Source organism: Solea solea, chromosome 19 (assembly GCF_958295425.1).
Source record: "Solea solea chromosome 19, fSolSol10.1, whole genome shotgun sequence".
NCBI lineage: Eukaryota > Metazoa > Chordata > Actinopteri > Pleuronectiformes > Soleidae > Solea > Solea solea.
The window spans coordinates 17559487-17572588 of NC_081152.1; the positions used below are offsets into that span (position 1 = coordinate 17559487).

General features: G+C 42.2%; 1 protein-coding gene across 2 annotated transcripts in view; it reads right to left on the reverse strand.

The window, feature by feature from the left end:
• Positions 1 to 13102, reverse strand: part of LOC131446304 (ephrin type-A receptor 5) — an 86561-nt gene that overhangs the window by 43937 nt on the left and 29522 nt on the right. For both annotated transcript variants that reach the window (XM_058617451.1, XM_058617452.1), the window contains exons 4-5: positions 4305 to 4460; positions 2903 to 3241 (exon numbers count right to left, since the gene is read on the reverse strand). In XM_058617451.1, the coding sequence (XP_058473434.1) occupies positions 2903 to 3241; positions 4305 to 4460 (495 nt within the window). The remainder of the gene's footprint in view (positions 1 to 2902; positions 3242 to 4304; positions 4461 to 13102) is intronic.

Here is a 13102-nt window from a genome sequence, read left to right on the forward strand (position 1 = left end):
AGGATTAGAACTTGCAGACGGTCTGCCACAGCAGAGAGATAGTAGTTTAATCTATAGGGAACATTCTATCCATTGTCTTCTTGATGCCCACCCTCAAGAAACAGTGATGGACCAATCATAGCAAAGACACAGGCAGTCTCGTTGATCTCTCATTCCCCCACAGCCTGTTTGATTCGAGCCATGGTTAAAAATGGAAACAAAACATTGGAGTCGGTCCCTAAACAGAACTCCAACCTCCATTATATGGAATATGATTTGGCTTTTCTGCACAAAAGAAGACGAGTATTTGCAAAGCGCTGACGTCAACACTGTTCGCTGTTTGTGCGACAGAGGAGAGATCTGTGTCTGTGTCTCTCTTTTAAATTAAAAATAACTTTTCAAGTCTTACATACTTGTTACATGTCCATTATATTTGGCAGAGACTGATTAAAATCTGTTCAGATTCAAGCCTAAATGTTCTGTTATATATGTATATTCTATTTTAGGGCACTGTTCAAAATAGTATTTGTTAAAAATCAATGTAAAAAACCCCCAAAACAATCATGATTGTGATTTTATTGTACAAAAATCATGATCTCATATTACTTCCCAATGACTATTTTCCCCTCAATGCATCTCCACATGGACGTCGAGGGAAAGTGCATTAATCTCATATTTTTCCTCATTTCATTATGAGCAAATAAAAATAAACTACACCAGCGCACACTGCCTGTAAATATATAAATGAGCTCCCAAAGCAGACATAAAAAATAAATAAATAATCTAATGTCCATTTAAAAGCAAGCTCACAGGAAGCATCTGATGTTTACAGATATGGAAGTGCACCGGGGCTCTTTCACTCTCCTCGCTCACAGCGCTGCTCTGGGCTCCGCAACTCATAACAAATATCGCCCGGCAGCTGCGGGCACAAAACAAACGGCAGCCGCAGACTCAAGAAAATCCAAAATGAACACGTGTAAGTGTGCACGTCCTCCGCCGGATACATCAGCGGCGACAGGCGCGACTGAATAACACCTGCCGCCCGACACACGCTGCACGGCGGCCTGGAACAGAAATCAGGCTTCTCATTAAGACACAGAGAGTCTCTGCTGATGAAGTGCACAGCCTGAGTGAAGGCAGCAAGCAGCGTTCCCAATGATATATAGAAATGCCACGGCAACAATAAGAGACAAGAAAATAAAGGCTTTTTCCATCATTCACTGCAGGGGGACGACTGATTTGTTGGACAAATATTGGGACGTTTTTTCTCCCGTGTGCTGGTCTCCAACATGCCAGTAAATCTGTGGTGGAAAACCATATGAAAGAAGCTGTTTTTTTTAAATGATTCCTCCCCGGCTCCTCTTTTTGGGGAGTTTATCTCTGTAATTACAAACTCTCTGTGAATGATCTCGCTCTCAAAATAAAAGATAACACTTGTGAGATTCCATCAGAACCAATGTAGATGCCGCTGGGTCAGAGTAAATCCTGCTTGTGTAGTGTTGGGACTCTGTGGAGTCTCTGTGGTCCAGCAGACGGGGTTTCTTTTCTTTGATGACATGATCAGACGTGTATTATATTTCTGCACCCGCTGGTTTGATTGATTGTTGTTTTGTGTGCATGCGATTGTTTTTTTTAATCATCTTATTTAGGAACAGGTTAACCCTTCAGTGACCATCCAGGATTTGACGCAACTCCTAGACCGTTTGTGATATCAAGAAAATTCCAAAAACTATGGACTGGTGATCTGTCCAAGGTGTGACCCCCCCCCCCGCCTTTGGCCCTACGTTGGCCGAGATTGGCAAGGGAGAAGGTAGAAGATGGACGGATGGATACCGGAGAGCAGAGAAATAGAGCTTTGCGCCATTATACTTGTCATTACGGTAGAACCTCAGGACTTCCGCGCAACGACCGCCCAGCGTGTCACATGTTTGTGACGTCGGCTTCCCAGCACCGAAATTCCTAAACGGTTTAAATAACTGCCAGTTGTTGAAAGTGAAAGTTATCCTGAAAAAAAACCACTCACTCATTGAACCTTTTTTGACAATTCTCCAGGCAAAAAATCAAAATAAAGCCAGACGGCCTCATTATTTTGACAGTCACCTCTTATCGGGGTGGTCACGGGTTGGATTAAACCCCCCCAGATTTTTCCAATTCACGTCGATATTTATGTGTAAGATCTGACAAATCTTTTAACATATGCTACTTCCTGTATCCTCTGCTGCAACAAATCTCGCAGGACAATCACAACCACGCGAGACTTGACCTGTCAAATATTTTTTTCTCTGCTTCATATAAACAAAGAAATCATTCAAACTGAATCCTTTTGGTTTGCAGACGAAAACGAGACATTTGAGAACATCGTCATTTCCAGGTTTGACAAACACCAATCAACATTTTTTACCGCAGACAACCTGAGAGCTTCATATATATATATTTATACAGTATATATACTATATATATGAAGAAACTCCCCACGTCTGGCTGCATCATATCCGTCGCTAACTAATTCAGGAAATTCTTCCGGATGACGGGAGGTTCAAAGCTTATTTCAGAGAGCACAAACTGACCTACTTCTCTGGTGCCGGTATCAAAAAATGCTCAGAAAGAATTTCATCGCATGCATTAAAAGGAAAAGTGGAGAAAAGCAGGCGCGTCACCCCAGACGAGCCAAGTGTTTGTGTGCATGTCTGATACATGTGTGTCCCCACTGAAAACAATGTGCTGGCAAAAGTTGCTGCGTACGAACGTTCCCCCCAAAAAAAGAAGAGGAAGAGGAAGAAGCAGCGTGTCATGACAAAATGATGATGTTTGGAGGAGGAAGAGAGGGAGGGAAGGCTGACGCAGCTGCGACAGCACAGCTGTGGAGCTTAAAGGAGGAGGAGGGAAAAAACAATCTGCCGTGACAGATCCGGCGGAGACATACCTGCCTGATTGGTCGTCACGTTGAGCGACACGTACTGCTTGGCGTGCTCTCTGGCCAGCTCCGACACGCCGTTGACGGCCTCCAGCAGGAAGCTGTAGTTGGTGTGCGACTGCAGGTCGGCCACCATCACCGACGTGTTGGACAGGCCCACGCGGCGCGGCAGGAACCGCACGTTGGGGCCGCACTCCTCCAGGCCCCGCCCCTCCGGCAGCACCTGCCGGCAGAGGATGTTGTAGCGCACGTCCTTCCTGCCGCCCGTTTCCGTGGGGACGGACCACTCCAGGAAGACGCTGGTCTCGTTCACGTTGGAGATGGCGTTGCGTGGCGCGGAGGGCGGGCCTACGGAGACGAGAATACAAGCGGTGACATCGTGAATCTGGCAGATTATTTATACAGATATTTCACTTTTAAGCGGAGTTGAACATATACAGCCTAGAAGTGCATTAGTGTTGAATGCCTGTCTTTGGTGCTATGAGTGGACAATAATGTCACCAAATGACGTGAGAAGCAGCGTGTATTTTTTTGTGGCTGATACCGATATCACAAACTTGAGTATTTACCGATATTAGTCCGATACAGTTTTAAGACCAAAATTTAAGACCATTTATGAACGTATGACGCTGGTAACGACACATTTGTTACCAGCGTCATTTCAAAGACTTAATTCTCCAACTGTGTAACAAATATTGTTGCAATAAATGGCCCAAACATGACCTAGCTAAAATGCTTTTGGAAATTTTTTAAGACGACACGTTCACGCATTTTTCATTACCGTAATTACGCAACTGTTTGCGCTATCGGAAAAATTCCAACGGTTTCCGAAAGCTGAGAAGTTGCACGTCAAGTGTGGTTATTGCGGCAATTTCACCCCGGGTTATTGCAGTAGGCGGGCGAAAAGTTTGTGCATAGTTTCCATTTTTTGACCTATTTTTGCACATTTGTGACAAAAACTTCACTTTTCTTATTTCAAATATGTTTTATACTGCTCAAATTTAAAACTTTAACACACAAAGTCTGGTTTTTCTTCACTTTAAATTGTTAATACACCATTTTAACATGGCAATAAATTGTAAATAACTGCCAGATATTGAAAGCACAGGGCATTTCCTGGTACTTTTATGGCTAAAATAAGCAAAAAATAGACAGACATTTTGATCTTAGGCATTAAAAGGGTTAATATACTTTTTTTTATAGTCTATGCATAGTGAAGCTTGGGATATATAGGAATTTTTGGATTGTATCAGATTTTACATTTCTCTCTGTCCGATATCCGAAGTAACAAATCTGTTAGCTTCACTTGAGTGAATGATAAATAGCGTTTTATATTCGTGTGTTTCAGTAAGTTTGAACTTGATTTTTTTTCCAGAAAGTGACAGCCCGACGTTAGATACTTCATCCTTACGTGTGCAGGCCATGTTGGACGGGTCGGAGTCGATCTTGTAGTAGCTGTCCTCACAGGTGCAGGAGGTGGCGCCCGTCAGCCTCGCCACGCTGTGAGGCGGACATTTACTGCAGGACAGGGACTCCAGCAGCGAGCGGTAAAACCCCACGCTGCACACTGAAGGAGTGAGGACGAGGAGGAGGAAGAGGAGGAGGAGGAGGTTTGCAGAGGGAGCCACCAGGAGTTCAGCGCCAGATGAAGATGAGATGATAAGAGAAGACGAACAAACAGGACGAGGAAGGAGGAGGGAAACAGGGGAGAGATAAAGCAGAACATGTTAATTTAAAAGTTCCTCATCAGAGAACTAGAGTAATTAAAAAAAGGTTAGTTTCTGGTGCACATTTGTGCTTGTTTTTTACATTTTCTTTTTTAATTCTGATTTCCTCTTATATTCCTCCAGGGATTATTCTTTAATCCAATTTGAACAACTCTGCTCTCTCTGTCATGTTTCTCTGTCTTACTCAAATCAGACACTGCAGTTTACTGATCAGTAACCAGCCGCGGGTTATTGACACCCCCCTATATGCAGTATATATACTGTATATATATATATATATGTGCAGCATATAGAAAGAAAAAGAAGACGCACATGGGAACCGGCATAATCTCTCATCTTCCCACACAAACGCACACTCAGACGGTTAATCTGCGCCGAGCAGGTAGACACGGAGGGTTTACTCGCTCAGAATGTTAACACACAAGAACACATCAACAACCTCTGTCGCCATGGTTACACCCCATTCCCTCAAAACAACCAATCACTTCTTTATCACAGCATCACTTTCGTCCTGAATTTGCTCTTGTGCTCAGACACAAACAGACACACATACAGTCAGGGGATGAAACACTAATGGGATATTGGACTTTTTGATAAGCGGCGAGTTCCACAGATTACTGAAGATATCGTCGCGGGCGTAACAACAAATCTTGTGCTCCGCGCGCCACATATTTTCCTGAGAGGAGCAGAGAAAGGAGGTGTGAGGAGGTGAAAACACCAGCGAGGAGGAGAAGAGAGTAAGACAAAGGAGAAGTCGCCGCACTACGGGGCTCGAAAGCTGTTGTTGTTGTGTTCACCCGTTGTTTCTTAAATTTGGCCGAGGTGCTCGGCCCATTCACGCTGAAAAGTGTGATTAAGAACTACATAATTAAAGTCCAAGGGGGAGAATAAAGAGGAGGTTAGGAGGGGAAGGTAAAGGAGATAAGATGGGAGCGAGGGAGGGAAGGAAGGACGAAACTTTACGAGGGGGGATGGGAAAGGTTGGATGAAACAAAGGAGGAGGCAGAGGATCGCGTGTGTGTGTGTGTGTGCGTCGTCTTATTTTTATGTGTGTACTTGTATTTGTTGCCACTTCTTGCATAAACAGTGACCTTGTAGTAAAGGTCAGGGCGTAAGATACGGTCGTGGTCAGGCATTAACTGGTTGTGGCTAAGGTGAGAGACGACTTGTTATTTAAGATGTCCAAAAGAATGGAGGTCAACGCGAGTGCTTTAAAAAAGGACAGCTGCATGAACCTGTGTGTGTGTGTTTGTGTGTGTGTGTGTGTCGTCGGTGGCACTGATTCACCTTGACGGAACCTTGGCCTGTTGTCACGGAACATTAGGCCTGAAAAATTCTCCCTCTGCCCGGGATCGCTGTGTGTGTGTCTCACCTCCCCGTGTCTTTCCTCACACACACACACACTTTCATAATAGTCTCTGTCATGAAGAATGCCACACATACTGTACCTTACCCAAATCCCAATTATGTGTTGAGGCTCAAGACGTCGCCGTCTCTGCCGTTTGTGACCTGGCCTAGTTTCGCCCGAGCGTCTCATCACATAAATCACGCTCAATGGAGCGCGGACCCTGAATTTATTCCAGGGCATAAACGTGGAGAAGGGCTCCGTACAGTGTTGTATTGATGGCGGCTAACTAAATTTGATTTGCGGCAGATTTTATTTGATCGCACTTGGGTTTTTTTTGGCATCGAGGGCAGTGGGACACACCTGATCCGGATCCACAAACATTCGCGGTTATGTACAGATTTATTGCCGCAGTCTGGCGTCGTCTCGCTCTCCTTGACTTCATCCTCCAAACTCCCCCATGGATGGCCAAATCCATAAAAACATGGTGGCAGCTCATTTCACTTATACAGACACACACACACACACGCACCGAGTGAAGTATTACAGAAGAGTGTTAGGGTCTAATGTAAGAACCAAAAAATTAAACGGCAGGAATTGTGAGATTAAAGTGAGAATTCTGAGAAAAAAAGTAGAAAAAAGTCAGAATTCTGAGACTAAAGAAAAAGTCAGAATTTTGAGATTAAAGTCAGAATTCTGAGATTAAAGTCAGAGTTTGGAGATTAAAGTCAGAATTCTGAGATTAAAGTCAGAGTTTGGAGATTAAATTCAGAATTCTGAGATTAAAGAAAAAATCGTAATTCTGAGAAAAAAATTCAGAATTCTGAGATTAAAGGCAGAATTCTAAGAAAAAATTGGAATACTGAGATTAAAGAAAGTCAGAATTCTGAGATTAAAGAAAAAGTCCGAATTCTAAGAAAAAGTTGGAATTCTGAGATTAAAGAAAAAGTCAGAATTCTGAGATTAAAGAAAGTCAGAATTCTGAGCTTAAAGTCAGAATTATAAGAAAAAAATGGAATTCTGAGAATAAAGTGAGAATTCTTATATTAATTAAAAAAAATGGGAATTCTAAGATTAAAGTCAAATTTCTGAGAAAAGTCAGAATTCTGAGATTAAAGAAAAAGTCGTAATTCTGACTTTTTTTTCCACATAATTCTGACTTTAATCTCAGAATTCATGCTGTTTTATTTCTTTTTCGTTCTTTGAATTTTTTTTTTTTTTTTTACATGTGGCCCTAATACTCTTACATAAAGTGTAGAGGAGAAGATGTGAATCCAGAAAAAGCGGGGGGGGGGGGGGGTTTATTAATCTTTTCAAACAGCGATGCAAGCCAGTGCAACTATCCTCCATTTCCTTTCATTACTTATCTTTTTTACTTTAGGTGCTTAAGTCTCGCCACATGGTGTGTCAATCAACAGTATGGTGCGGGCCCAGCGTGGCGCTATAATGGCTGCTCATTAAGATTTCCTGTTGATCAAGTTCTGAGATTTGTAGATGATTTTGTCTGTTGGCCACAGTCGCTGCCAGCTGTCACTACTGAGGATCGCTATTTACTATTTTGGTTAATTCCACACACGCTGGGAACCGAAGCAAATCTTTTTTAAGTCGCACGCTTTTTCTTGGTCATCAGTCAAAACTAATTATCGATACATATCTGAGGGAAGAAAGCAAACGTGTTGGGTGAGCCACATGCATTTGCATTAAAAAAAGACAGATTTGCCTATAATGTGGTCTTAGATATGAGATAAAAAATGTTTGCAGTAAATTAAAAAATAATGCCATGGAAGTGGCAAATAAATGATTATGAGAATGATATAAACATGTGCAATTAAAATGTGCAAATTCAAACTTGCAATGTCACTTTAATGAAAATCAATTCCAACTGACTAACAATCACTGACAGAGTGGAAGGCAACATGTTTATTATCATTATTCTAGCTCATTTCCAATTAGGCTAAAACAGATTACCTATGCTCGGCGGGAGAAGTGAACGTGTGGAAGTGAAGTTCACGCGAGTGCAGTTTAACGTGATGTGACAGCATGAGTGCAAATGACTGAATGATTGTCAGGATTCACAACAAGGAAAAAAAGGGGGGGGGGGGGGGGCGCAGTGAAATAAGGCTAAAACTGGGATGAAGAGATTAAAAAAGCCACAGAGACTAAATGAGAACATGTGTGTGTTCAGTGTGGACGTAAAGAGCCAACCTAATCCCTTAAAAATCCCGATTTACAACTCGGAATGTTGGAGCAACATCACAAACCACCCTGACATGGGATTCTAAGATGGCTGCCATTCACGTCAGTAACGAAAACAGTCTGCTACTTTTACTGTTCATTGCAGATACGTAGAGTGTTGTTATTGACTATTGCGAAACAATGTTAAGCCCAAGATAAGTTTGCGGTCAGGTTTATTTACTTATTTAATCTTAAACTTTATTGGGAAAAAGCCTTTGGTTTATCTAGTAAAAATTGTCACGTTCATTATGTCGGTACGGTAAACGCACTCGCCAAGACGGACGCCAAATTCAAAATTTGCAGACTTCCTTTTGAGTTGAGGCCGTGGTCCAAATTGACTTTTTTGTTCGCCATGGGCCGTTACAAGTTCCTATCAAGTTTCGTGAAATTTGGTGCAAATTAATCTTGGCTCGCTCCTTTCCACATTTTGCCTTAGGGGGGCGCTATAGAGCCCTGGTGCATCGCACAGGTCCGAGTCCAACATTGCATTTTCGCCAGACCTGACCTCCGTGCAAAGTTTCAAGAGGATACCACAGATATAATAACAATCTGAAGGATAACGATAGGTTACGTGCTGTTTCGGCCCCTGCCATTCGTGCTCGGGCCCTAATTGAAATAAATAATTACGTGATTGAGGGGGAATAACTCTTCTTTGAAGAGATTTTTGTAGAAAAAGAAATGTTGTTATTACCATATTAGCATGCGAGCATTTCTACTATGAGTATTATGTGTATTAAACTGTTAGGTCTAAGTAAGGCTGCAAAGGGGCTGGAAACCCTTAGTAAAATATCCAGAAACCTTCCATGGGATTGGGGAATTTAGTACAGGGTCTTTTGTAAATATTCCAAACTGGAAACAGGATTAAGTTGAACCTAATGTAGGAGTTTCATCCTCCAAACATATTTTCCTTTTGATTAATACAAAATATTCATGTTCGTACGGGGTTTTTGCTGAAATGTGAAATGCATAAATATCTGTTAAATGGATTTCGCTTTTGCCAGTGTTCCACAATTTAAAAACATTAGAAGATCACTCGCTCAACGATCAGTACAGAGAGGAACCAATAAGAGTTTTTTCCCTGGCTGAGGCTGATGCAATCTTTAAAAAAAAATCAGTGCAGCAAAGACATGGTGCTAATGTTTGGTTGGTTTTCTGTTCTAAACTCTAACATTTATCATCTAACACGAATAAAACCAGTGCTTCGTCTCTCCAATGTTCCTTGTGTATCTGCACCGCAATGCACTAAATTGACTTAAAAAACTGTACTTGGAAAATACAATGTTTTAGTCAATTAGCAGCATTTCCTCCTATTTTGAAAAGAAAGAAGGTCATAAGTCATCAATGAAGCCATTTACATGAAGTTCCACTTCGAATTATATCAGTCTCGTCATTTCTTTAAGCCTAAGAGAGGCGGATGTGAGGTCAGGGAAGTGGTTTAAGGTGCTTTAACCCTTCTGTGACCGCGTAACTCCTACACCGTTTGTGATATCTAGAAAATTCAAAAACTATGGACTGCCGATCTGTCCAGGGTGTGACCCCCGCCTTTCGCCCTACGTCGGGTTAGGATAAAGCGATAGAAGAAGGATGGATGGATGGATGGATGGATGGATAGCGACCGGAAAGCAGAGAAATGGAGCTTTGCGCCCATACACTTGTCATTACGGTAGAACCTCAGGACTTCCGCACGACGCCCGACCAATCACGGACAAGATTCCCCAGTACCGTGAATTCCTAAGCGGTTGAATCACTGCCAGATATCGAAATGTGAAACTTATCTTTTCAGGTTTTTGACAATTCTACAGCCGTAAAATATAAGTAAATCCAGGTCTCAAAAGGACACGCCCACCCATGAACTCATCACTTTACACAGAGAGACACGTGAATTCACACTTTCCGTGGTTGGAATTAGCGATGGTCACGGCTGATTGAGTGAAATAGCTCAGTGCTCATTGCTAATGCAACCTGAATGTTTTTAGCGTTGGTGGTATTAGCATGTGTGTGTGTGTATGTGTGTGTGTGTGTGTGTAGTTGCCCTTGGGCAAGCTGTCTCTCTGATGCCACGCAGCTCTTAATGCACAACACAAAAGGCTAAACGGTAATTAATATGCAATACACACTGATGTGCCTCCACGCAGCTGTGCGTGTGTGTGCGTGTGCGGAGGTTAATGCGTAATTAATATGCATCGCACACTGGCGTCCCGAGCAATTAAGGATCCAGCGGTGTCCGCCGATGCCTCTAAATGAGCGTCCTCTTTAATTGGAAACATTTCACTGCAAACATGTTGATTTATAAAGACGTGGCTGTTGTCGCTTTGGTCGGGATTAAAGGGAGCGAGCAGATTAGAGGCGAGGCGGAGAGTCATAGGACGGTGGGGTTTGAGGAGCCGCGTTCTCAGCCAAACTGTGGGTTTGAATGTGGTTGGTTGTTTTCTTCTACACAGTGAGAGACACACATTTGTTCTGACGTACGAAGAGGAATGACAAATTCCTGAAAGTCGTCGGACGACGGGTCAATTGCTGGATTAACAGGGAGATTACAGAGGAAAGAGTTTCAGCTGGTTTGTAAAAGGAATTGATGGATTACGCTTCAAGTTGCAGACGCTAAAATTACAACATATAATGGAGAAGTTATTATAAATATTAATTAGGGCAAAGCAATCATAAATGTTTCTGTCCATAAAAACTGTTTACAACCACAACTTTACTGGTTTATACCACAGACTGTACATAAAAATAAGTGGATGTTGTCTGGGTTCCTCCTGAAGCCAACCAAGAAATAAAAATGTATTGAATAGCCACTAGGGGGCGACCTCACTCGATGCAAAAAGAGTGGGAAAATAAGCTTCCACTGGATTTATTAAATAAATAAACATTTTCCTAAAGAGTTAACAGGCTTTTTCTACAGCACGTGATGTCATATTTGTAAATTCTGTTCTTATTTTAGGGAAAATAATTGATATTGACAGCTGTTACCGTCCAAAAGGAGACCATTGGAAAACGTCAACATGGCGCCTAACAAATCGAATACTGAGTCTTCAATTCTTATGAGTGACGTCACAACCCGTTGTCTCTCAATCTTTATTTATCTGACAGTTATTGTGATCATTACTGACACCGACTTTGTAATAACAATGATGATTTTTGTTAATATAGTCCAGCTCGGACTTAAAAGTAAAAAAAAAACTTGATTGTAAGCTTTACAAAAGCACTTCCACCTAAATATACTCAAATATCATCCATCCATTCATCTTCTACTGCTTTATCCTCCACATCAGGGTCAGAACCAACAATTCTGAGTCAATTTACAATTTTTCGAGTGTCCAATTTGCCTAATCCCCATATTGCATGGTTTTGGACGGTGGGAGGAAACCGGGGAACCCGGAGAAAACCCACGCACACACGGGGAGAACATGCGAACTCCATGCGAAAAGACCCTTGTTCCAAATGGGTCTTCTTGCTGTAAAGGCTGTAGTCATTTCCAAACACAGAATGTCCCAATTTAGACAAAATGAGAGCAATAAACAACTCAAACCATTTGTCTCATGTGTCCTTCCTTTACGTTTACGTCTCCCCTGTCACTCAGGATTGACATTTAACAGGAGAAAACCTAAAAAATTGGCTGAGGCTGAATTTCAACAGCATGTTTGTGTTGTCAGAAGATACTATTGTGAGCTAATAAACTGAGCCGAGGAAACACAGTAAATATCCTGTTCCTGTATTTGTCCCACAGCGAGCTACTGGCCCGTAAGGAACATAAACACTGCGGGTTTTTCATACCTTCACGTATTAGCTTGTGTGTACGTCTCTGTGTGTGTGTGTGTGAACACAAACAAAAGCTACACGATAATAACGCAATAATATACAATGGAGTCAACAGCGTTTTCCTGTCTGGAGCTCATTGTTCGGCGGACGTTAATTCTCACAATCAGGACCCATGTGGGTCACGGGAGGTCACGACAGTCGGCCTACAGGGTACGACTGAATATTAGCTATACATCAAGCGTCGAGATGAGCCGACCATATACTAGCGGTGACACTAGACGGCGTATAATGGAGATTTAAATGGAGTCCCTGTGTGGCGACACACTTAGCAGCTGTGAGGGGGGGGAAAGTGCCAGCAGGCACACATTTGGTGAGCAAAGGTCAGGATCTGAGAGGCACAACAATCCTCCCGAGACATGTGATCTAAGGGGAAAAAGGGAGGTGGACGGAATTGGTTTTTCGACGTCTTTTGACTGATTTAAGTGCAGCTATGCTGAGCATTCATAAATCTGCATGTGTATGCACATTTATCACTGGCTAATTACATGTTTTCTGTGGTCCTAACCTCAAGTTCCCCCACATGCACGGAAGAAGTAACAAGAAATGATCAGGTTATAAAAACATTTCAATGTATATGTTTTTTCATAGTTAATCTACTGGAGGACGGCTGCATACGTCCAGATTCCTCTAAAGCAGTGGTTCTCAAACCTTTTGAAACCAAGTTCCACATGAGAAAATATTGCACTCTTGAATTAACACTGTTATCTGCAACGTTAAAATACACTTTATGTAAATAGGTCGAGTAAAAGTCAGCCACGCACTTTTCACAGGAGGCTGATTTATTCCCAATAAGATGAGAATTTTCACCCTCCTCCTCTTCCTCATATATACTTCACACACTGGGTTAGAGAAATTAAATTAAGATGGAGCAAGAGATAAGCCTCAATGTGATCACATACCCTGTTATTATACAGTAGAAAAAGCATTTCTCATTTCCCTCCAAGTACCACCAGAGGAAACTAGCGTACCACCAGTGGTACACGTGCCACAGTTTGAGAACCATGGCCCTAAAGCCCTAAAATTTCGATTTTTAACCTACAACACAAACAATGCCACAACATATGTACTACATTACATGGT